Below are 25,683 nucleotides of genomic sequence, written 5' to 3'. Positions count from 1 at the left end.
TGAAGCGAGAAGCTTAAAAATACGCAAATTTTTACGCAGATTGTGAAGTTAGGGGTGCGTTTCAAAGTTTGCCGATGCGCTTGTCGTAATTTTTGGGACAATATCTATAAGAAACAACTCTTATTTTTGCCGAAGCAAAAGTTTGCAATAAACCAACTAACAACTATTTTTGGCTCAGCCATGAACGCCCTTACATGGTTGTAGATTCTTAATCTATCAATAAAGGAATAAAAGCCAAAAAAATTAAAAAAAAAAAAAAACCGCCCATTGCAACCTCCCATATGGATCGCTTCATTTTCTCACTTTGTCGATCGATTTCAACACTCAGGCCGGTGGTGGGTTTTTCGATGCTTTTGGAGGTGGAGACTCAAAGTTTTTAATCAAAAATTTGACTTTGGATCTAGCACGTATTCAGTCCACCAATGTATCACTCATCGTGTATTGTTACCTCTGGAAAGAAGTGGCCTAACTCAAGCAGATGTATTCCTATTTGCCGCTGAGAGTGTATTTCTCTTGAATCGAGCAAAAATTGGACGTATTTCTATCAAACGGACCTAAGCGCCATAGGGGGAGGAAAGGAGAGAGGGGCTCGGATTGGCGGGTGTTGCGGAACGCGATGCTCGCTCCTTCTAAACTCGCAATGCTTTTCCGTGGCGCTTAGGTCCGTTTGACAGAAATACGTCCAATTGATGTCTATGCCAGGAAGAAAATGGGCGGAGCTTAAAGCTTGATTCAAACGGTTTTATTCTTGATTCAAGAGTGAATCTTCTTGAAGTTATTTAAGTCATTTTTCCTGAGTGCGCGGTAAACAAATAAAACAATAAGTGTATTTAATTAACCTAGTTTACTCCAATGAAGCCTCCAAAAGCAGAAAGAAATATGAATCCCTTTATACTGAGTCAAGACAATGTGAATCCATTTCTGATTGGTTCCCGTATTTTAAGCCTTCACTGTGTCACAAACGGGAATAAAGATTGCATTTTCCCCGATTGCAAAGATTATATTCTGGAATGGACCAGGGAATTACGGGTTCGGCAAGGAACAAACGGAATGAGAGAAGGAACGGAGAGAGGAATTTGAGAATGAGCCGATTAAAGATTACGAAAAACGTTCAATTTGTGTAATCTTTATTCCCGTTTGTGACTCCATGAGGGGGTGTTGTCTTGACTCTCAGTATAACTTTCCCGTACAACGAAAGAAAGAGTTCGCCGTTTCCCGGACGAAAGAACGTTACTCTATTCCAAGGTTGCAAAATTGACTGAAACAATTTAAGTTTTTACAAGACTGCAACTGTTTTTACTTGTGCAATTTCAATCCAACATTTTACTGATTTTCGTCCGAGATCAGAAGAAAAATCAGTGAAATTTCCAGTCGGAAACGCCCAAGATTCTCTCGATAAAAATGCAATGTGGGTGAAATTTGGCAGCAATGAAATGCAGTTACGTTCTTCCTCAATAGGAGCGACGAGTTATGAAGCGGTAAGAACGGGTGAAGTGATGAAGTTCTTCCGCCTCGCCGAGATTGTAGATTGCTTTCGATGTGTCGTGTGAACACTTTTTAAATTAATATAAAGAAGCATCAGGTCTACGTGACTTCCGACCTCCCCCATCCCCTCGCCTAGTCCACCGGTCACGATTTCTATCGTCACGGAACTTTGTAAGCCGGTCAAAATTATAGCCATACCACCCTACCTGCGGTTACTCCACGTATCTGTCATCTGCTCTCCGCGATTTACAGCCTCTGACTGTTAGATAGCTTCGCACAGTGGGTCGAGCCAATAGGAGGAGGTCGGAAAAATTCGGAAACTGTAAACGCTCATAACTCCGCTTATGCCAAACTTTAAGGTTCTAAACTTGGCTCCATTCGTTTCCACATGACACCTCTAGGAGCCTGCACCCCTTGAACTTTAGCATTAGACGAAATAAACATCAAAATTTGCAGTTTTTGTTACACATTTTATGTTCGACCTCTCTAATTAACTCGATCCACTGTGCGTTCACTGAAAAAAAAAAAAAAAAAAAAAAAAAAAAACTGCTAAAATCAACACATGAAATAGTGAAAAAAGGTGGCAACTCATCAAAATAGATTAAGAACACCGGGTTGATTTTACTAATTTGGTGATTTGTCACTGTATTTTAGCAATTTTTTTGTCAGTGTTGTTAACTTAATGCGATGGAAACGGAAGGCGATATTCTTTCTCGCGAAATAAATTTTGATCGAGGATTGCCTTCGTCTAAAGCAACGATGGTTTATGTCTTTCATGGTTAACTTGAGAAGTGCTACAAAATCTTAAATATAATAAAATTGTTGTCTATTCTGATGTTTAATACCTACCCATGGAATGTTGAATGCTAAAAAAAAACCTAAAATCATCCTCATCAAAGAGTGTCTTGGTGGAAATTATCATGATTTTTTCCATGATACAATTTTCATCTCTTTGAGGCATTGTTCTTGTTGATACTGTTGATTTAAATAATTTTCAGTAACAGCTTCACAAGTTATCCAATAATACTCTAATAATTGCGTGAATGTCTTGTCACAATTACTACCGTCTATAAGTAGGATTTATCAAATTTAATCTTGTAAAAAGTGAAGGGTTGGATCGATAGTTTACGGGTTTTTGTGTTTCTTTGTTTCAGCTGGACTTACAACTCCAAGACGAAGGAGGTGGTGATATTAGTAGTTTTATAACAAATGGGGAATGGGATCTGTTAGGTAAGTAATTACACATGATGTATGTTTTGGTATCACGAGAAGCAATATTCTGTTTTCGTCCTGTGACCAATCTTAAAAAAGTCCTGTCAAGAGAGATCTTGCAATAGAAAAGAAAGTATTTCAATGTAACACTTACTGACGAGAGTTTGGTGTCCAGTTTGATCCCAGTAAACTTTGGTCTCTTCGGCGTGCGAGACGTCTGAATGAACTCAATAGAAAACACTGTTCGCACACTTGAATGATAATATTGGAAATTTTCAATGTTCTCATTATCTTGCACATGCCATCAAGTCATTTTTTGTAGAAACGACGTGTAAGCTTCGCAACGCCGCTCAGTTTGTACGATGGTTTTTAAAATGTATGGCCAACTAAACAAACATAAAAGTAGTAAAAAAATTTTTGGGGGCAAAATGCTTGTTTGGTTATTAAACTGGCCGTCTGCAAATGATGTGCCAGGCAATGATGTTTAGCAGCACTGCAAATCTTATTCGTTGTTTCTACAAAGAAGGACGCAACTTTGATGAGAAAACATCAATGTTCATCCTTATAATTGATTTCTGACCTGTCACGTTCGCGCAAAAGGGTGCTATGGTTTTATACCTTCGCAGCCATGAACGATATAAAACGTTTCCTTTGTGACAACCGGGAAGTTTGGGGTGAAACAATAGTGAAAGTAAAGTTTACTGCAAAATTTTAGCTAAACATGGATCAATTATGCATTAAAGAGGATTTTATTGTTGATTACTACAACATTCCGCCCGTAAAATATGAATTTTAAGCTATAGAGTTATGCGGACACGAAAATCAATAATTTGATTTAATAAATCGAGCGCAATTTCTCGCGCGTTATGACTTTGTTAACTTCATTTTAGGATTTATAGAGTAGAATTTTTTAGGAATTAGCTGAAAAGTGTGGCAAGATGTAGCGGATCCGTTAAAACTATCGCATGCCATCTCCACATCGCGCTCTTTTCATGTAGCCAAATCTTTAATATTTCAAGAGCGGGAAGATAGAGATAAAAAGCTGTCCGACGGTTAACTTGTTGCATCGGCAGGATATGAAGTGTCTTCGTTGCCATCGGCGAGTGCCTCAGAAAGTGCGATGACAAGAACACAAAAGTCGCGAGGATGCGTTGTTCTGCCGTGCCAGGGCAAATGCCGTATGAACCCTCAGACGATGCCAAATTACCTTTGACAAATCGCTAATTTACAGGAAACTTTTTCCATATTTTTCTGTCAATTTCTCAGATAATTTTGTTCGTAACTTTATCTCAATTGCTTGAACAGTTCTGGGACAAATATTCAGAACTTTCCTCAAGAATAAACGTTTTATTGGGAAAAATTTGGCAACTATCGAATGATCATACGGCGTTCTTCCTTAGCAAGGCAGTGTTGCCGTTGTGGCCTTGATCCCCACCAGATTTTGTCCATGCTCTAGTGCCACTCATGGTGATTGAATATTTGAAGTGCGTTTAATAGGCAGGAACCAAGCGACATCAAGATCGAAACCAATGTTTCTTAAGATATCATCCTCCATAAGGCTCAACGTTTTTACCCTCGTATTGTTTCTCTCTCATAGCCAGTTATGTTCAAAATTACTCTTACATTATTTTTTCCGAAATGTAACTTAGGTTTTACCTTACTGATTCTGTTATTATTAATTTATTTCTGTTTCTAGTTCCTAATAATTTTAAAATGCGCTGCATAGTTATGCACGTACTGCTCATTTTGCTATCATGTTCAATGTTAAAACAAATAGCGGCCTCCACCATTTTCACTTGACTTAAACCAATAGCATAAAAACGAGACCAAACGTAGGTTAGCAATTTTCCCCAAAATACTGTGTTTTGGAAGTATGCATTTCAATTCATGACATTTTTATATTTAAAGAATCATGCGAAGGATGGAAATGCATGGTGTCTTTCATACTTCGAGAACACACAATTTCGGTTTTTGTCAAGGTTAGTGCTAAACATTTGAAGTTTGAAGGTCTTCACCACTCACTCCTTGCCGGCAAAAAACTAATGGTTCCGCTTCCTGCATCCTTTGATCTCTCGTGTTATCGAAAAGATAGACCCTTAACCGCTCATCTCAGATTGTGCTAGGTTTTTCCATCGTGGTGACAAAAAAAAAAAAAACAAAAAATGCTAACTTGGTGTCTGTCAAACAGATCTGAGTGAAACTTGTTTTGTTTGGTTGCATCAGTCTTCGACATTTTCATTGACTCTTAAGTCTAACCAAATTCCATGACATACCAAGAGGAAATTGGGAAATATCGTATCATTACCTAACCATGTGTTCCTAATCATCATAGAACAGACCAACACAAAGTATTTGAGCACACAACATAAAATATGTGCAATTTATTTTACATTTTGAAGGAAAATAATAGCAACTACAGAGCACATTCAGTTCTCCTATTTAATTTTTATCGATTTTTTTTTTAAATTTTGTTTTTCCCGCTTTTCCATTTCCCAAAAACGAATCCAGCCCGAACGATTCGAGCAAACCCTATAATTCCCACACGTCTCTACTTCCGTTTAGCAGGAATATGGTCAATGCTTACGCGTAACATATTTTTAAGCCATTCAAAAATGTCTCTCGGTCAAATTTTGCTGTTACAAATTCTTGGCTCACTGGACCGTAGGAACGTGCCATTATGCTCGGGAATTTTCAAAAAATGACCTAAAATCTGGAAATTACACGAAAAAAAAGTATCACAATCCCAACTATACTCCCAGCTGATTTTAGCGCCAGATATTACAGTAGTTAGAGGTATGGTCAAGTCAGCTGGAAGTGTGGTTGGATCAACCATACTTCTAGCTGGTGCCCTCACAGACAGCATTAACTATACACTGGTAAAGAAAACCTCTTGGTTCAAAAGTGCAGTTTCTTGTCGCCGGATTTAAGAGTCTGGATTCTTGTTTCAAGCGGATTTTGAATTGAATCAATGCAAAATCCGCTTGAATCAATGCAAAATCCGCTTGAAACAAGAGTTCAAGACTCTTAAATCCGGCGACAAGAATCTGCACTCTTAAGTCAATGCACCGCGGCATTGGTCCAAGAGGTTTTTTTTAGCAGAGATACCGCTGGCTCGTGCCTATGCACTTCCAGCCAGTGCAACTACTCTTATGGCTGGGGCCAAAATCCTCTAGAAGTATAGTTGATACCTTTTTTTCAGTGTATGGATCGACTATCGTCTCGTTATCCGAAGTGCTGAAAAACCACCTTAAATCTTGATGATCCCTCTAACTCTATTTACCGGGAAGTGGTGCGGATCTTCTCGTCTTTTTACGTGGAGATGGTGGCTGCTCCTCCTCCTCCCCCTCCTCAATTGTTTCCATTATATTGAAGGATTTTTCAGGGGAGTCCGATCGCGACGGCCTGCGTCCACTCGAGGTCGACGAGCCTCCCGACGAGGAGGGTTGTCCTGGAGGGATGGCAGCTATTTGCGGTCGCAACTCCTTGTATCCACCCGGGGACGCTCCGTCTTCCAGGTAAACTGTGAGACCCTGCCTTAGTAACTCCGGTATAAATTTTTCTTGCCCTCCCTTAAATGCCTCTTTGATTTTATAGAGATCGCGACCTTTCTTTCTTAGGATCTCAAGCACTTGAGAGTTTAATCCGCAATGACACTTCAATTGATCCGTCTCCGAATCCTTTTTTCTATATGATTTTACCTTACCCAATGAGAGCGGCCTCTTACCCACACCATCATCGAAGTCGACCAATCCCATAAGTCGTCGGCATTGGGCATGACACATCCTCGTGAGTTCTTCTCCGGACCTTTTCGCGGGCGGAGGGTTCTCCTCGTTTTGAACCGCCTTGCCCTTCGATTGCACCCACTCTTCGACCTCCGGTTCCTCCGATATTACCTCCTTTCCCTTCGTAGTGGGGTGTCCCGAGGGAGTTTTATTATCCCGGGAGGTGACCCGCCGCTCGAAGCCGTTAGCCATCAACCATTTTTTGGCCGCCTGATCGTCAAACTCGCACTCTTTGAATGCGGTTACGCTTTTTCCTGCGCGCTCCAGGACACTATAGAAGTCTTGGCTGTATGTGCACTTGCATTTTAACTGCCCGTCTTTGTTCACCTCCATGCGCCCACCAGTTTTCATCGGCACCCTTGTGGGTGGGTCCCCTTCCACGATGCTCCCTTTATCCTTCTTGCACTGTTCATCGCAAGCCGGGTCTTCCGCTAACTTGAAACCGTTCTGCCGTAACCACGATATGGCCTTCCCGAAGTCCTGCTCTTCTTTTTGGAACTCCTTCAAGTCGTGGCCCGCCTTACGTATGACAAAGTAAAGAGAGCCGCTGTACAGGCACTCACATTCTGGCTTTCCGTCAGGCCCCTTCCCCATTTGCCCAGTTTTGATCGGTATAGTTTTGCCCTCGCGGTCGATTGACCCCCATCTCCTCCCACACTCCTCGCTGCACTCCTGGTCGGTCGTCGGCTCTGAAACCCAGGAGGGTGTCAAGATAAAGTTTGAGTTGAAATCTGAATCGAACCCAGAGACAAGAGACCCTCCACTGGCCTCCTAGCGACAGGTGGAAGCTTTCACTTTCGGGGTTTCAACAATTCCTTACGGACAATTACTAGGGAGCAACAGTCATCACCCTAGTGTCGGCTGTTAACTTACCTACATGGTCGATGATGAGCTTCGGATGACGTCATGAGCCGAACAAGTTTCCGAAACGTCGGCCATTTTCGGCTTGTTTGCAAAACGAAACTGCCAACACGTTGTTGAACATCAACCATGTAGGTAAGTCAACAGTGGAGTGCTGAAGTCCCGAAAGTAGAAGCTTCCACAATGGCCAAGATACTAGTGGAGGGTCTCTTGTCTCTGATCGAACCAGCGGGCTAATTATTGAAATTGGTAGACGGAGCGATAGACGAAGGGGACGAGAAGGGAATGGAGGGATCCTATTCTGCCGTGCAGTGGCGTGGCGTGCTTTGCGATGTATCGATTGTTATGCCGTTTAAACCCATGGAAAAGGATCGATTAACAGGGTGTTCGCAGCGAACACCTCAATAATCGATTCTTCACCGTAGGTTTAAATGGCATAACAATCGATGTATCGCAATTCACGCCACGCCACTGCTGCCGTGCTAAGGAAGAACGCCGTAGGAGCATTTGAGAATGGAGATGTTGCATGTGTTAGGGATTTGCGATTTGACCGTTGATTCTTATGTAAAAGTTCGCGAGAAACACGATGGTGCCACTGGTTTCCTCTGAAATCAACTCCCAAGCTCAAGAAAAGCTCTCAAGTTGAGGTCAAAATGGAGGGGATATCCCACCCTACCCTGAGAGTCCACCTATACATCAAAACAAACTCTCCATACAAAGATAGGGAGCAAATACATTAGCAGGGTTGCCACTTTATTTGGGGACCCCAAAACTGAAAACACGGCAACCCTGCTAATGTATTTGCTCCCTATCGTTGCATGGAGAGTTTGTCTTGATACAAATGTGGACTCTTAGGATAGCGTGGGTATCCCCTCCATTTTGGCCTCAATTGGAGAGCTTTATTTGAGCGTGGGAGTTGATTCCAGAGAAAACCAGTGGCACCATCGTGTTTCTCGTGAACTTTTACATAAGAATCAATAGTCAAATCGCAAATCCCTCACACATGCAACATCTCCATTCTCAAATGCTCATATACGGCGTTCTCCCTTAGCACGGCAGTATTGGTGGAAGCGGGTAGTTGGAATAGACGAAGGAGGTAGGTATAGTAGACTAACACCGGCAACCCATGAGAGACCCTATAGTTAGTCTATCATTTTCTCCCTTAGTTTCTCTAGTTTCCCTTAGTTTCTCATATGTGTTTTCATACTAATATGGCACTAATGGTTAATACTAATATGTTTTTCATTCAACATCCACGTAATGGAATACAGAGTGTTTCCGGTTAGGGTAATTTTTTTCTTTAATATACAGTGCAAGGGTGGAGGGCAGCATATGTAAGTGCCTACCCCTCCGTCCGCAATCATCACCGCACCAGGCGCAAAATACTAAAAATCGAGAGCCCAAAAGCTTTAATGGAAGAAATCGAGATGATGTACGATCTATCGACATGAAGTCAGAGAGCAATAGTGATTAGACGATTTTGTTTACCTCTATTATCACACTTATAGTAGGGGTAGAAATTTGGTGAAAATTCAAAGTTTTCATACGTTTTGCATTGAATTCAATTCCGCCGCCATCATAACCCTGGTAAAAATTGGCAGTAGAATGTGTGTTCCAAAGTGTTTCCAAAGTGTGTTCCAAAATACTATAGACCTACAGCCGGCTGTAAGATTTCCAATAGCTTCTGTAGCCGGCTGTACAATTTCTTATAGCCTTTTATAGTCAATGGCGATTAAGCAACAGCCAGACGATAAAGTTTATGCTAAACGTTACTAAATACGGATACTAGGACTTAGTTAGTTTTTGGACTACCGCTCTCTTTTTGTGCCGTAGTATCTTGATTTATTTTGCGAGGAAAGCTCCGTACTTTTGAAGGATGCCTGTCATTCTTAATATCTTGGGGCGCCTTCAATTTCTTATGATACTGTGCAATACCTCTGGTGTGAAATAGTTGCTTCAGACGCCGTGGCACGCTGCGGCGCGGCGGGCGGGCAAAGAGCGCGAAACGCGCACTGGCGCCTACAAACCTAACAGGGATACTTCACGCTTTGCGCAATGCGTGAAGTATCCCTGTTAAATTTGTAGGCGCCAGTGCGTCGCCGCTCCACTTTGTGTTAGGCTCTAATATTTAATCTCGCGGAGTCAGCGTTTTTCAACCCATGATTTTGAAATGTTTGCACACTCTGTATGGACTATTCTCATTTTAATTGATGAAAAAAAAATATGTTTTAAAGGAAAATATAATGTGTGTTTTGTAAAAATAAAGGTAATTCCGCATCAAACTTAATGATTTCCAAAGCACACAAATGTTTACATAATTTCTTATAGCCTTTTACAGCCAATGGCGATAAAGTGTAAAGCCCGGCGACAGGAACTATAGCCCGACTGTATACTTTTTTATAGCTTCGTATAGCCCGGCTTTACGATTTGCTCTTCTTTCTACAGCCAGCTAGATGATTTTCGATAGCCTTCTTTAGTCGGCTATAAGAACTCCTATGGTATTTTGAAACGCATGCTCCTATCGCCAATTTTTACCAGGGAATTCCACCTTCAGTTGATTAATTGATGTATTCAAGCACCATCGGATGGAAAGCTCAAAACCACAAATGATAAAGTGTGCGCTTTTAAGCTTTTAATTCTGAGCAATTTGCGCATTTGGGCTCGACCGCCTTTTGAAAGTTTTTGAAAGCCTTTTGAAAGTCGAAAGTTTGCGCGCAATGAATCAGCTGAGCAGGTCAGAGAATCGTGACTCGCTGCTTGAAATATGTAGATTAGCTAAAAATAATAAAATCCGTCCTAAACAGCAACTTTCTACGTTCCATGTAAACCGAGATATCGCTTTCTGAAAAGTCGGCTTTTTGACTTCATCCACCGCGACAATGACACTCTTGGTTTCTTCCACCTTGCTTTCATCAGTCAGTGTGACGCACATTCGCACTGGTTGTTCAACGTGAAACTCGGCTTTCCAAAGGGCACGATGTCTCGGTTAATACTGAACGTAGGAAGTTGCTGCTTGGATACATCTTATTATTCCTAGCTAATCTACAAGTATCAGGCATCAAAACGCGATTCTGTGACTAGCGCAACTAATTTCGACGGTGTAAGTCGGCAATCACATAACTCGGTTTGCGACGTCGCAGACTTTTTATCATACTTTATTTTCTAAACGGAAAACTACTCGACGGCAATAAACCACTAGACAAGGTACGAATTTAAGCATTCTGATACATATTTCTTAATCAGAATTTCACGTAAAGCACGATTCGCGCGACGAAAACTATTGAAACAAACTCCAAACGAAGATTTTAACGTTTTTATTTCACATTGGTTACGAGGAATTTGAACTGCCCGCTCACAAGAAACTCAAAGCTCTACTTGAGTCAAATCGCGCACTATTATGGTTTCAGCAAGCTTCTCAATCGAGTAATGTTCATTTCCCACCACGTGTCGCTCAATCAAACTAAGCAATTTGCTACAGCTGAGCCAAAGCGTCAAGATTGAGGTCGCCAGATTTTAATATCGCAGAGACTGTCATGATAACGTTTAGCGCACGATGTGAATCACGCAGAGCATTGAGTTTTCATGAGCGGATGGTTTGAATTCACGAGTCAAGAATCATGAAATATCTTCGGAATAAGAGTTGCTTTCGGTAATTCTCGTTGTGCGCGTCGTATTCTACGTGAAATTTTAGTCTAGAAACATGTATCGTAATGCTGAAATTCGTACCTTGTCTAGTGGTCCATTCCTTAAAACTGTCGTAACTTTTCTTTTCCATGCGAAGAAATTTCTGCAAAAATCTCAGGGTATGATGTCAGTTTGTTCTCCTTTAGAAAAATGACATAGAGGCGAAGATTTTCAGACACCGCAAACGAGTTATGCGATTGCCGAACCGTCGATTTGTCCCGTGAAACGGTATAGGCTTCGAGGTGGGTGTTAGAGGTGGCTCTCAGAGATGGAAAGTGAAATTTCACGTTTTGAAATTTCATTAAATTTCAAAAGGCTCAAATAAATTTCACAAACGTTGAAATTTATTAATTTTTTTAGAATTATTTATTAAACGTTTGGAGGTCTGAAAGCGTTTCGGATGGTCTTTCCAGTTGATGCTGCGGTATTTTGCTACTCTACTGAAGGTGCCAGACACAAAGAGGGGGCAAAAAGGGGAGTTTAGAGAGAAGAACCCCAACCCAACCTCTAAACTAAACGAAAACATTTGCAACGCGCGAATTTTTTAGGTTTGGGGTGAAAAATTTCAAAATTTAGAATCACTGCAGTGGCGTGGCGTGAATAATCGATTATCGATATCTCGCCATTTGAAGCTATGGTAAAGAATCGATTACTAAGGTGTTCGCTGCGAACGCCCTGATAATCGATCTTTTTTCATAGGTTTAAATGGCATAACAATCGATTTATCGCAATTCACGCCACGCCACTGAATCACTGTTTCTAGGCATTTCTTAGCCTCCTAAAGGTATCCCCAAAAGTTTCAATAAATTTCATGAAATTTTCCATATCTGGTGGCTCTGTTTTTTACTTCCGCAACAGGTCCATTCAACTGTTCAGTAAACTTAAATGAGAAGCAAGTAGATGATAAAAATCGTGCATCAGAAATTTTAAGATGAATAAACAGGGAGGCAACTCACGACAAAAAGCTGGACCTAGGATGAAAAGGCTCAAGAAAATCACGTAGCCGAGCGAAGCCATTGCGCGGCTACCCTAAACGAACGTCAGAGCTGAACAAAATTGTTTGGACTGATCGCAACAGCAGCCCGTGACAGCACAACAAGGTTAAAACCTAACCTTGTCCCGATCGAAACTGTGGAACAGTCGTCAGCGTGTGTACACTTTTGCACGTGAGCACCAGCGGGTCGATTGTTGAATCGTTATCGAAAGAACTCGATCGATAAATCCCTATCTCGGCAATGTGTTTTATCGATCAAGGTCATTCGATAACGATTCAACAATCGACCCGCAGGGCACATAATGCGGAAAAATACCATTTTTGACTCGGTGTCTAAATGACGAAGCTCAGGAAAAAAATTCCATTCGATCGGCTGTTTAAATCGGAATGAGTTTTAGACCAAAAACACTTAGAGGCTTTGCTCTTTCAGAGCAAATGGGTCTGCTGCACACAAGAGATAGTTAGTTATAGTCGTTAGTTAATTTACGACGATCAGCAACTAGGCTATTTGCGTCGAGGACCAGGCAACCTTAAATTTTTAAATTTAATTGTTTAAAGAGTTTTAAAATTTCGGAGACTACTATTGGATCAATCAGTATTCTCCCTTAACCCTCTATGACATGGCTTGATTTTGGATCTCAGATTCTGGGGGATACTAATCTACTTTTTAGCTTGCATGAAAATCATAGAGTACCAAATATTTTTCAAAATTTTAAATTTTATGGGAATCAGTTATACTCAAAAAAAGAAAGAGCAAATGGAAATTTGAAAATCATGCCACAGAGAATGGACACAACTCCTAAAAAAAAAACCCAAAAACGTCGTTACGAATTCTTATAACGATGGATGTCGTAAAGGGGTAATTACCTAATTTCCTGAAGATGCCTCATTACATAGTGATTAATATGTGTACGAGGGTCATCCAAAAAGTAATATTCCTTACCTTGTATCTTCCACACAAAAAAAGAGATAAATCAAATCAATAAAAAATGAAATATTAAACATACTCTCTAAGTAAATAGGTAGAGACATGAAATGCACAATATAACTAAATTGATGGTTGATATGTAGCTATATGTAAGTAATTTAATTTATTTTGCACAATTACTATGTCAATTGCACTTCTTCCCAATTTCGAGCAAGACTGCTGTCGGTCTTGTTTCAAAGTTGTTATCTGATAAATAAAATCATTATTAAAAAAAAAAAAAACAAAAAAAAACAAAAAAAAAAAAAAAAAACATACTCTCAGCTTAAAAACAAGCTCTAGTTTCTGAAAATTGGTCTAGGGGTTCGCGAGAAAACTCGATTTTACTGAGACAACCTCCTGTCACCGCGTGCCCACCTCTGGATTCAGGGTGCGCGGAGAGTCGATTATTTCAGACCCGGGTGATCGCCGCTATAAGCATCACATGAAAAAGGTATTCAACATGTTTTATTGAGTAGATCTTACCCTGACCTTACCTCACTTTTTGACATAGTCTCCACCTTCGTTTTGAAATTTTTGGAATCAATATAGCCGCCCCTCGATGCACTCGGAAGGAGCTCTTGCCTCGGCACCGAAACCAGCCATTGACAGCGCTCTACCCATCCGAATCAGTTCCTTTGCACAGGGAAATTTTTCCACACTCTCCATACTATCTCGATTCAGCCTCATGTAATTTTCTTCTGTTCCCTGGCCTAAAAACTTCCTCAGTGGAAAGCGGTTCCCAACTGATTCGGTGGGGTAGAGCGCTGTCAATGACTAGTTGCGGTGCCGAGGCAAGAGCTCCTTCGCCGAGAGCATCGAGAGGCGGCTATATTGATTCCAAAAATTTCAAAACGAAGGTGGAAACTATGTCAAAAAGTAAGGTAAGGTCTACTCAATAAAAAATGTTGAATACCTTTTTCATGTGATGCTTAGCGGCGATCACCCGGGTCTGAAATAATCGACTCTCCGCGCACCCTGAATCCGGAGGAGGGTACGCGGCGACAGGAGGTTGTCTCAGTAAACTCGAGTTTTCTCGCGAACTCATCGACCGATTTTCAAAAACTAGAGCTTTTTTTTAAGCTGAGAGCATGTATCATGTTTCTTTTTCATTAATTTGATTTATCTCTTTTTTTGTGGAAGATACGAGGTAGGGAATCTTACTTTCTTATCTCAGTAAAATCGAGTTTTCTCGAACGGTGGAACTCAATTCTGATCAAAATTTGACGGCCCGTCCAAGTTTGATCGAAGAGGACTGTTGCATGATGACCATCAGTCATCAACTGGTCGCCTTTGATCATAATTGGTTCGGAATTTGATCGTGTATCCAGACATATCACTATAACAGTCTGTGCAAACCGATTAGACCGAGTGAAAATTCGGGAATTTTCGTGCGAAGCGAGAATTGCAATCATGGACCCCAGCGCGCAGCCGGCAGGTCCGCTTCGAGCTCACTGAGATACTGTCATCATTGTATCCACACCGAGGCTTTATCCGGCGGCCGGACCCTTGTCATCGTGGTCAACTGGTAGACGAAAAGTTGCGGACCACATGCTTCATCATTTGTGATTTTCGGATTCAGCTTGCAATGGTGAAAAATATATATAATTGCAGGTAAGTACGATGGTAAGTTATTGCATCATGAAACTCGCAAATTCCTTCAGCACGTTTTGTGGTTCAATGACTTCATAAGAAGCATTCATGCCTTCATTTTCAGCTCCAACGTCCAGCATGAGAAAAAAACTTCACCAGCAATTTAGCCTTCTTCTTTTTGCACCCTTACTCAAACATCTTGTTATACATCTGCAAAAGCAACCCCATCGATCACTTTTGTATGCTGACGATGCGAACTCCTTTTTTCTAAAGAAATATATTTTACTATCTGGAAATTTTCTTTATACAAAAGTAGGTAATTGATTAGACTGAAAAAGATACATGGCACGTTTCTCGCCATTTTTAAATATTAATAATATACATTATTTTTGGTAATACATTAATTGACCTTGTTTACGGACACGCGCTTCAACTCCCTCTGTCAGAAACATGCAATGTAACAGCCAATACTGCGTTAGGCACTGTTGATGTATTGCCCTTGTCAGACAATAGTAACATTCACCCTCCAGTCAATATCATATGATTTGGAATGTTATTCTCACATTAGAAAAAGTAATAATCTACAACAGTGCATCACTTGTATCCCCTGCTAATAAAACAATTTTTTTTTTAAATTTGATGTAAATACCATACATAAATTTATACCTTATGCTGCCAAAATTGTAATCATAGTAGACTTCAATCATGACGTATTGAAACAAGAAAAAAACAATTTATCATTAATTATTTAATAAATATGAAATTCATTCAGCATTGCCGCCAGATTCTGTAACCACACAATATGGATCACAACTGGATGTTGTCTTTACAAACCTAAACAATTATAATGAACAGACGTATCTCACTAAATTCAGTGATCATACTCCTGTATATATTCAAAAGTGACTTTAAACTTTTGAATCGCCGCATTCCAAGAAACTTTTTCATATATTAAAATAATGAACAATTTTTTGATTGGATTTTGGAATTTTTTGATCTTTTGATTGGATGTATACAAAGTAGTATTTTAATTATAGAAATTGTATACTGAAAATAAGACTATTTACTGATTTTCTGTATTTATAAAGGAAATAGTTATACGGATTACTTAACGAAAAAGAGAAAGGAAATATATATGTATGTGCCGTGTTATAACTTCCATGTAACTTAAATCTATTGTCTTATATAACTTTATTTAGATTATCTTTTATTACCCTGATTGTATGCGTTAGGTGATCATTTTTCTTACACAAAAAATAAACAAATTATACCATCAAACTTTCGGTTTCTTAGTTCCTTAAATACATCTTTACCTCGTATTTCAGATATGACAGATTTCCTGTCACACTTTACGTTTTACGCTGATGCTGCTCATCAATATTGAATGTAATTTTATGTGATTCTTCTTTGCTCACTAAAAGAGCTCACACATTTTTAGTAGTGTACTCTTGATAAAAATGAATTATAAGCATACCCTTTTGAACACTAACCTCTATATAGGAACGTATTTTAGTGGTTTCAGTATAACCGCGTGTACACGATATGAAACCATTTAAAATTTTACATTGACAGAATGAATGTAGAAAACGGCTGTAGGTGACTGTTTGAACACCGAGGTAAATCACTTTGCCTGCACAGATTATGAAGGCGAAATTGTGTTGAAGTCAGGTGAAATAGGCCATGAGAGGAGGTATGGGAAGGCGGAGATGAAAATAATAACATGGCTAAGAAGTATTCAATTTCCATCGATTGCCCAAAAAAATCCCACAAAGATAAAATATTGACTTTAAACAGCAACGGAGTGAATGAGAACGAAAAACGAAGAATGTTTGTAAATGCTCGAGCGAGGGCGAGCTCTCCAGCACAGTGGTGTTGACGCCTGCAGCCTGTTTTGAATTCCGCACTCTTCGCTTAAAAACGTTGTCTTTTTTGTGATGCTGACCAGAAGGTCGCCGTAAACCGCTCCATCCCGACTAAAAATGCACTCACACAAAAAATCGACAAAGTTGCGACAGTTTGAGTGAAAAACAAGACCCATTATTTTTTGAATATTCCTATTATTTAGTCCTATTCAACTACCAAAAATAGATGAACTAACTATAACAAAGAAAAATCTCGATATAGAAAATAAGTAATATAATAAGATTAACGGAATTAATTTTATTAGAGTAGAAAAAATAAGATCGCAATTGAGTTGGAGGGCGCTTCTCTCAGTGGCAGAAGCAAGTAATATAGTTGCTCATACTTTTTCAGTCAAATTAAACACGAAAAATACCTTAAAACAAAGTAAAAAATATTCCAGGCGAAGGATTGATCCATGACCTCCGGATTTTCAGCCGGACGCTAAGGCACTCGGCCACGCTTTTGTGATGAGAAATACTACACTTTTTAACTGAAAACCTGACCCATGTCTCAGAGAATGAGGAGGCGCGTTCAGAAATTGCGTACGCTTATTGGCCACATGCTTCACAGTTGTTTCGAAGCTCCACATTAGCGTCTCGGCCCAATGACTTTGGCCCTGAGGCAAATTAATATTTGGATTCTCATGAATTAAATCAAGAAATCGTTCAATATTAACGTCTGATTTTGGCTTTTACAGACGTAATTGGTCCTTTGGCGAAATTTTCCACCATGTACAATGCTCCCTTTTTTTTTGTCTTGCAATTTGAGGGGGGTTTTTCTGTCCACTAACATACTAGCAAAAAAATTGGAACATGAACCAATCACAGAAAATCACAGCAATACGTCACTAAATGAAGGGATTACGTGACTACTCCTAAATTTTTCAAAACTCCTCGGAAATTAAGGATCAGAAATAAATTTTTAAGCACGGCGAGGACCTTAAAATAATGTAACCCGGAAATCCGTGCACATTCTACGCATATTTTTAAAAATAACAGTTAACGAACAAGATCAAAGTGTTACTGCCTGTACCAAAACGGCTACGACAACACGCTATGTCCCATGTATACATGTTACAACGAGGAGTCGATCGGCTGGAAGTCGCGTCTGGTAAACCAGAGACGCTCAAAAATTGGAGCCCCCCCACATACAGTTTTTGGAGAGCGTCTTACTGCGTTCTCTTGATTAATCCGCTCATCCCTTTGACTTTTCGAGATTATAATTTTCCATCTCAAAATATTGGCTATCAATATACTAATTATTTTACCACTTTCTTGACATATTTCTCTGAATTTCTCAGGCGGAATTGCTGTCAAAAACATCTAAACTTATGTCTCGATTTACGTTTTTCACTATTTTTGAGCTCGGAACGTTTTATCCGCAACATAATACTGACGACGATAAATTGTTCATAATCCAATTCTGAGTCTTTTGTGAGTCGCGGAAACTTCATCGAAAGAAATATTGGCAAAAAAAAAAGCCAAAGTCACTCAGGGATTACTGCGTCGCAACTGCGCCGGCAATGTAAGCTTTCATGAAATGGCGTGTAGAATGAAACAAGGTTGGTCAGCGGACGATTGTGTTCGATATAATCAGAGAAGTATATCGATTAATCGTTCATTTAAACCTATGGAAAAGTATCGATGAACAGGGTGTTCGCAGCAAACACCTTAACAATCGATTAATTACCACAGCTTCAAATGGCGAAATATCGATGGATCGCAAAGCACGCCACATCACTGCACCGAAGATAATAAAGACTACCCATAACGAGAATATGTTCCCATTGAAAACGGAGGAGGGTCCCGATTTTTTTTTTATCCAAACTGTTATAACTTCGTTCATTTGTGACCAAATGAGTTGACCTCCAATTCAACTAGGCTTTCGAGTTCATCTTTGAATTATAACCAAGATCAAGGCTCTAGCTAGCTTAGTTTTTGAATTTGCGAAACAGTCCGGGCATTTTTTAGACAGCCCATGCATTTAAATCTTCCCAACGATAAACACTTCATGCGTTTGACGTATAACTGCATGCAGTTTTCTGACTGTTTATGAGGCAAATGAGTTATTGCTTTGATAAAATTGCGACTAAGCTTGCCGACACCATATTTAAGATAATTTTACTTACTAGTAAAAAAGTTAAGGAGTGTGATCGAAAATTAAATCTTAACGCAAATAATATCATATTTTATTCAAACATTTGACAGAAATAGATTTTAAAGTCACAATAAAATGAGATTAATTGATAATAAAACATTCTCATAAATAAACTAAGCATGCTGCAAAGTTTAAAACACAATACCGCCTGCCTGCTAAATGACAGATTTAAAGGACAAAGAAAAAACTTCGCCATTTTCCGACTTCGGAATTGACCATAGTGAGAAATAGAGGAGAAAGGAACGGTCAATTTCGTCAAGAATAATTACTAAATATATCGAAGTTTAACAATTGCTCTTCCTCTGTTTCACTAGAAGGTGATGAGTGTCTCATCCTTTCTTCCCCTAGATATATGAATATAATGAGACATATGACAGGCGTATGATTGAGATAGGGCTTGCAATTTTTCTTTAAACATTACAGCGTCATTATACAGTGCTTCTATGGAGGATTGGAAAAAAAAAACTAAAAACATCAGCTTGCATATTTTATACCGTGGATTGCGGCAAAGTTGCTAACTTATTTTCGTCAAAATTGTCGGCTTGACTGTATTTTTCCCTAGCCCTCGGTGTTTAGGAAAATAAAATAAAAGTATTTTAATCATAAATGGTACGCATCCCGTTCATATCGTAAAGACTACGCCACGGTCCAGTCTAGCTGCCTTAAAGTTCAACAATTTCTCTTCATCTGTTTCACTCGGAGGTGATGGGTGTCCCATCCTTTCTTCCCCTAGATATATGAATATGATGAGATCATGACCTTTTCTAGCTGCCTAAAATCTTAATGATCTTTCGCACTCTCCCTCTGAGGAGATGAGGATCTCCTCGCCTCTCTATTTGGAGATGCTAGCTATCTCCTCGTATTTTTATCTGCAGATGGTGGCTGCTCCTCCACTCTCCTCCTATTCGTTTTAAGTCCTTCCGGAAATCCTTTCTTCCCATTGTTTTTAATCGCTGCAGTGCTACACGTTGGGAGCTGACACCTTCTCCTCATTTCCGGAAGGACTCAAAACGAATAGGAGGAGATTGGAGGAGCAGCCACCATCTGCAGATAAAAATACGAGGAGATCGCTAGCATCTCCAAATAGAGAGGCGAGGAGATCCTCATCTCCTCAGAGGGAGAGTGCAAAAGATCATTAAGATATTAGGCAGCTAGAAAAGGTCATGATCTCATCATATTCAAATATCTAGGGGAAGAAAGGACGGGACACCCATCACCTCCGAGTGAAACAGATGAAGAGAAATTGTTGAACTTTAAGGCAGCTAGACTGGACCGTGGCGTAGTCTTTACGATATGAACGGGATGCGTACCATTTGGACGTATTTATGCTAAAAGGAGATATGTGCAAGTGGAAAGATGGAGTGTGCTCGTTAGTTGGGTCATTAGAAACAATGTAAAAGTGGATATAGCTCCTTTTGAGAAAATTGAAAAACGGGATTTGACATTAAATCAAAAGGAGCTAAGCGCCAAAATATGCTAACTCATGAGCCGCGGGCATGGTAAGAGAGCGTTGTGGACAGGGCTCATGAGTTAAAGACGCCGGACGGCGATCCCGATCCCGAAACCGTCACCGCACTCACCGCTGACGTCACTGGCGCTTTATATTCCCCATTCATTCTTATGGCCCGATCACTAACGAGCACACCCCATCTTTCCACTTCCACATATCTCCTTTTCGCATAAATACGTCCATTTATGATTAAAATACTTTTATTTTATTTTCCTAAACACCGAGGGCTAGGAAACAATACAGTCAAGACTACAATTTTGGCGAAAATAAGTTAGCAACTCTGCCGCATTCTACGGTATAAAATATGCAAGCTGATGTTTTTAGTTTTTTTTCCAATCCTCCATGGAAGCACTGTATAATGACGCTGTAATGTTTAAAGAAAAATTGCAAACCCTATCTCAATCATACGTCCGTCATATGTCTCATAATATTCATATATCTAGGGGAAGAAAGGATGAGACACCCATCACCTTCGAGTGAAACAGGAAGAGCAATTCTTAAACTTCAAGCGTCCTCCCTTCCTCTTTCCTCCACTTTCCTTTCTCCCCTATTTCTCGTTATGGTCAATTCCGAAGTCGGAAAACGGCGAAGTTTTTTCTTTGTGCTCCTCTTCTTCTTTTTCGGGGCAATGGCTCTTACCCCTCATCAGTAGTCGTAATCGTCGCTGGGGGTTTGGATTTTTTGGGTTTTTCGGGTGGTTTGGGGCACATGACATTGACATACTTTCCACCTTTACGCAAATTCCACCACCATAACCAATTACACCCCTTAGCTTCGCCTTCAAAAAATGCCGTTTTGAAATGGGAGGTGTTAATTTTTAACTTCTCTAAGTGAGAATACACTTCAGGGTTGATTTTGCATTTACACTCCAGTGGGTCTTGTTCGTCTCTCGGAATCTCAATTACCAAAATCTGGGTGTCCGAAGGATCGTTTTCGTCTACATCCGTGGCGATTGGTATCCTCCCGTGAGGATCATTTTTAAAGAGGCTTTTTTTGAAGCCGACATATCCCTGAGTCACGCGGCAGTTGTGCTCACATTCCAAATCGGGCATTTCCTCTAACTCGTACACGTCGCGATGTGCTTGTATCACACTCACCGAAAAACCCTCAGCTATCAACCAGTTTCTCGCCTCCGTAGAGTTATCCTCGTGCTTTTTGAATGCGGCCACGTCGCAGCCCTCGTGCTCCAGGAAATGATAGAAGTCTTTGCGGTACCTGCACTCACATTCGCCTATCTCATTATCGATATTCTTCAGGTGCCCAGTTTTGAGCAGGACACGGTGTGATTCTTCCTGCTGGTTCCCGTCTTTGCCAGTCTCCTCGTGCCCACTTTTGTGGAGTCGCGATCCTGCCTCCCCGTTCCCGTGTTGGAACGACACCTTACGCCCTTTTTTGCCCGTTGACTTTTCCTTCCCGTTAGCGCTGCTGATTCTTAAAATGCCAATCTTCTTATGCTCCGATTTGCGTGGTTTCTTTTTTTGGACGTACCCTCCTTCCTGCACGCACACTTGATCGCACGTCTCCAGATTGAGCCTCAATTTATAACCGTGGTCCTTCAACCATTGTGTCATCTCCCAATAATCCGTCTCGACTGCTTCGAGGTTCGCTTCGTCTATGATGTGCTTCAGTTCCGAGAGGTTAAATTTGCAATTACACTTTCGAGGTCTATACTGCATTACCCCAATTTTGATCGGTACATTGGAGTGTCCGTGCTCGACGAACCCATAGCTCTGCTTGCAATCATACTTGCATTTCTCGATTAGGCTCGGATCTGAAACGAATCAGTAAGTCGAGATAACATGTAAACCAAAATTTGAATCATAGTTTTGTTACAGCATTTCTTCAGTTAATTTTACATAGTAGCCGGTAATCATGTTCACCTAGAGGTATATGTAAAGAAATCTTAGTAACAGAAAATCTCGCAAACTTTTATCACGTCTTCCCGCAGTTTGGGGGTTTACTGGGTGATCTGCCGTGCTAATGAAAAACGCCGTATGAACATTCGAGCGTTGCAAAATTTTCTCCGAAAAAATGTTTATTTTTGAGAAAAGTTATGAATATTTGTCAGAGAAATTTTCGAAAACTGTAGGTAAAATTGGGAACGAAATTTTCTGAAAAATTGGAAGAAAACTGTTCACAAATGTGCTTAAAAATTCATGATTTACCAAAGGAAATTTGGCAACGCCTGAAGGTTCATATACGGCGTTATTCGTTAGCACGGCAGTTCAGTTGCAGCTATTAGGGTAAGAGCTCAGCGCCAAGTTGCTTTTCTTTCGCGTGGCCTCGGATGTCACTTTAAACTGTTTAAGTGTGCAGTGTGAAAGTGGATTTTCTCACATGATTTGTTTCCTCAACTCATATACTTGATGTAAATTCAAACCAATAATCTTTACATTATAAACTTTAAATAATAGCTTTATTAAACTTTAAGCATTTTATTTCATCAACTTAAATAAGCATTTTGCATGGATGAATGACGTGCCTTATCAACACACTAAAAATTTAAATTAGCAAATTTAATTATAATTTTGAAAATTATTAGTTTTAATTTAACTTAAAATTTTAATAAAAAAGAAATAGAATAAGATAATATAATAAAAATAAAAATCTTAATAATCCAAATTTGATTGAATTCCAATTTTTCTCACTGTTTTTTTTTTAAACTCTTTTCTCCGTTAAATCTGATGCCGGCGAATAAAATACCCACGGGCCCGATAAAGGCGTGGGACGGTTTAAATTAAAAATTTCGTTTCGGGGCTCGTTTTAAATACGTGCTTGTCGTTGCCACAGCCCGTAGCAACAAATTCGTGACACTAAGAGCCCAAAAGCTCAGGCTGAATGAATCGAGTTGAAATTTAATTATTTATCGACACGAATTCAGGAAGCAATGTAATGATACAAGTAATGATAATAATGAATGACTCGAGATTTATATACGTGTCACATGGTATTCAAATCCAATTTTTCTCCCGGTATATTCTCTCATGAATCCGTTGAAAATGTATATCGATTAAGGCACCATCAAAGGAAGACCCAAAATACACTATTTTTACAATTTGAGCTGTCAATTTCGGAAATTTACACATAATGGCTTGATCAGCCTTTGTCGTAATTTTTACGCGGTTTTCCCATTAAAAACTAGACTCTGAAGTAGGTGGCTGTATCTTTACTGCTAACACTGTTAAAAATCAATGATTTACTCCGAGTGAATAGCCGGCGTGAAAAAAAAACCCAGCGCGAATTTCGCGCCGTACTCTGAGTGAATAGATCGGAGCGTAAATATCACAAACGACGGACGAATTAGTTGAGGTACCCCCAGTGGCGTGAATTCAGGACCTCCTGGTATGAACGCCGAATGGCAACTGGTAGCGCACTCGTCTATCACCGCCGCGACTCGAATTCGAATCCATGCTGCGACAGTTCCGTTTTACGTTTGACTGTCAGATTTTCACTCCGGCCAGAGCGCGGAATTCGCACCGGATCCAGTGGCGTGGCGTGCTTTGCGATGTATCGATTGATCTGCCATTTAAACCTATGGAAAAGGATCGATACACAGGGCGTTCGCAGCGAACACCTTAATAATCGATTCTTTACCGTGGGTTCAAATGGCATAACAATCGATATATCGCAATTCACGCCACGCCACTGACCGGATCCATGCACTCAGAGTAACAGGTGGTCAAAATGGCAACTGAGTAAGCATGAATTTCGCGCCGGGATTTTTAACAGTGTGCCACATGGTATTCAAATCCAATTTTTCTCCCGGTATGTTCTCTCATGAATCCTGAAAATGTATATCGATTAAGACACGAAGGCATCGACAAAGGAAGACCCAGAATACACTATTTATACAGTTTGAGCCGTCAATTTCGGGAATGTACACATAACGGCTTGATCAGCCTTGGTCGTAATTATTGCGCGATTTTTCCCATTAAAAACTAGGCTCTGAAATAGGTGGCTGTATCTTCAGTGCTAACCTCTTTATCCTGCCTACACCTCTTTCGTTGCCCAATGGATCTTATCATTGACAAATTTCCCTGTATGAAAATGAAACATTAGAATATCAGAGATGAAATTAGCGAAGAGATAACTTACTACACAAAGCTGGACCTATGATGAAAAGGCCCACCGCAATCAGATTGCCGAACGAAGTCATTGCGCGGCCGCCCTGAGGACACGTCAAAGGTAAATCGAATCGTTTAGACTATTTTTCCAATCGAAACAGGAGTCCGAGACAACAGAACAAGGTTAAAATGAAACATCATCACAACCGAAACTGCAAAACTGTTGTTAACATGTGCGCTCTTTTATAGGTGAGTACCAGATGCATTTTGAAGGGGAAAAAATGTAATTTTGACGTGTTATTTCAGTAACGCGGCCCATAGTAGAAAACAAACTGCTGTTTGGTACTTCATAATGAGTTTTAAATCAGAAGAAACGCTTGATTAGAAGCCTACTTCCCCTCTCATGCAGCCCGTTGAGCCTCGTTTTTCTACCAAAATCGCATGGCTCACGTAACGGATTCTACTTCATTACATTTGTTTTGCCGAATTAGTCGAACAGATTATTCATTCTTTAGACCATCATTCGCAAAACGGAAGGCTATACAGAATGCAGTCGGTCTTAATGAGTAACTCCTGCATCTGTATTGCGTCCGGAATTCGCTCATTAATTTGCAGGTTTGATACTTTTTATGAGCTTGCCTGCTTCTCGCAACATCCACAATTTACAATCTTGTATTTACAGCTGTACACGGAAAGTCTCACATTGAGTAGATGAAAAATAATTTTAGAAAAAACTGGATGTTTCGGATGAGCGTAATATGAGTAATACTGCCGTGCTAAGGAAACACGCATATGAACTTTTAGGCGTTGCCACATTTCCTTTGATAAAACACGCATTTTTCCCGATAAACTTGCGAATAATTCTCTTTCAATTTTTCAGAACTTCTCTTTCGGAATTTAACCTGAAGTTCCTGAAAAGGTTAAGGAAAAATATTCATACTACTAACATAACACTGAAAGCGCTACCGTGCCCTTAGCCGTGACACCCAACCGCCACTGATATAAAAATGCAACTTCAACCACTCGACCCGGAAATTGAACAGAAGCTCTGAATACTTTAGGAGGCTTATGAAAAAAGAGCCCTTTCGTCTTGTATACCGTCCAAAATTGTGTGACTTTGTGACCAACATTTTGTGACACGCATTACGTAGTTAACGTTTTATGTTTAGCATGTACGCGGTAACAGACGTTACATATTTTATGTCTGCTACTTTCCAATGATCTTCCAAACCATTTTTTTCCAATCATGGTACTAAAATCTACATTGTTAAGATAATTTACGGAAAGTTTTGGGGAAACTGTGTACTTATAACTATTGATTAATTAGTCGATAAACATTAGCAAATTGGCAACATTCCCCCCCCCCCCCATGTAAACTCATTGAAATGTATCGATTCTTGAAGGTGACCGATTTGACACCGATTCTATCGGTGTTCCGACAAGAATCGATTATTTTATTTATGTTAAAATGGAGG

At 40.0% G+C, this 25,683-nt stretch overlaps 3 protein-coding genes across 7 annotated transcripts in view; 1 reads left to right on the top strand and 2 right to left on the bottom strand.

Annotated features, from left to right (window-relative positions):
- Positions 1 to 25,683, top strand: part of LOC109036950 (neuronal acetylcholine receptor subunit alpha-7) — a 611,445-nt gene that overhangs the window by 529,086 nt on the left and 56,676 nt on the right. For all 5 annotated transcript variants that reach the window (XM_019051388.2, XM_019051389.2, XM_072301404.1 and 2 more), the window contains one exon: positions 2,640 to 2,715. In XM_019051388.2, coding sequence (XP_018906933.2) covers positions 2,640 to 2,715 — 76 coding nt within the window. The remainder of the gene's footprint in view (positions 1 to 2,639; positions 2,716 to 25,683) is intronic.
- LOC109036953 (uncharacterized) lies at positions 2,722 to 13,182 on the bottom strand. Its single transcript, XM_019051392.2, has 2 exons — positions 11,981 to 13,182; positions 2,722 to 7,168 (listed from the first exon to the last, which is right to left on the bottom strand). Exons 1-2 carry the CDS (start codon positions 12,039 to 12,041, stop codon positions 5,970 to 5,972), a joined length of 1,260 nt encoding a protein of 419 aa, XP_018906937.2. The 5' UTR covers positions 12,042 to 13,182; the 3' UTR covers positions 2,722 to 5,969.
- On the bottom strand, positions 18,644 to 24,447 carry LOC109036954 (uncharacterized). The gene is made up of 2 exons (XM_019051393.2): positions 24,240 to 24,447; positions 18,644 to 21,915 (listed from the first exon to the last, which is right to left on the bottom strand). The coding sequence occupies exons 1-2, from the start codon at positions 24,298 to 24,300 to the stop codon at positions 20,780 to 20,782; spliced, it is 1,197 nt and encodes a 398-aa protein (XP_018906938.2). The 5' UTR covers positions 24,301 to 24,447; the 3' UTR covers positions 18,644 to 20,779.

Source organism: Bemisia tabaci, chromosome 6 (assembly GCF_918797505.1).
Source record: "Bemisia tabaci chromosome 6, PGI_BMITA_v3".
Taxonomy (NCBI): domain Eukaryota; kingdom Metazoa; phylum Arthropoda; class Insecta; order Hemiptera; family Aleyrodidae; genus Bemisia; species Bemisia tabaci.
Note: the sequence above shows the minus strand (reverse complement) of the source record. Positions and strands in the feature narration are given on the sequence as shown.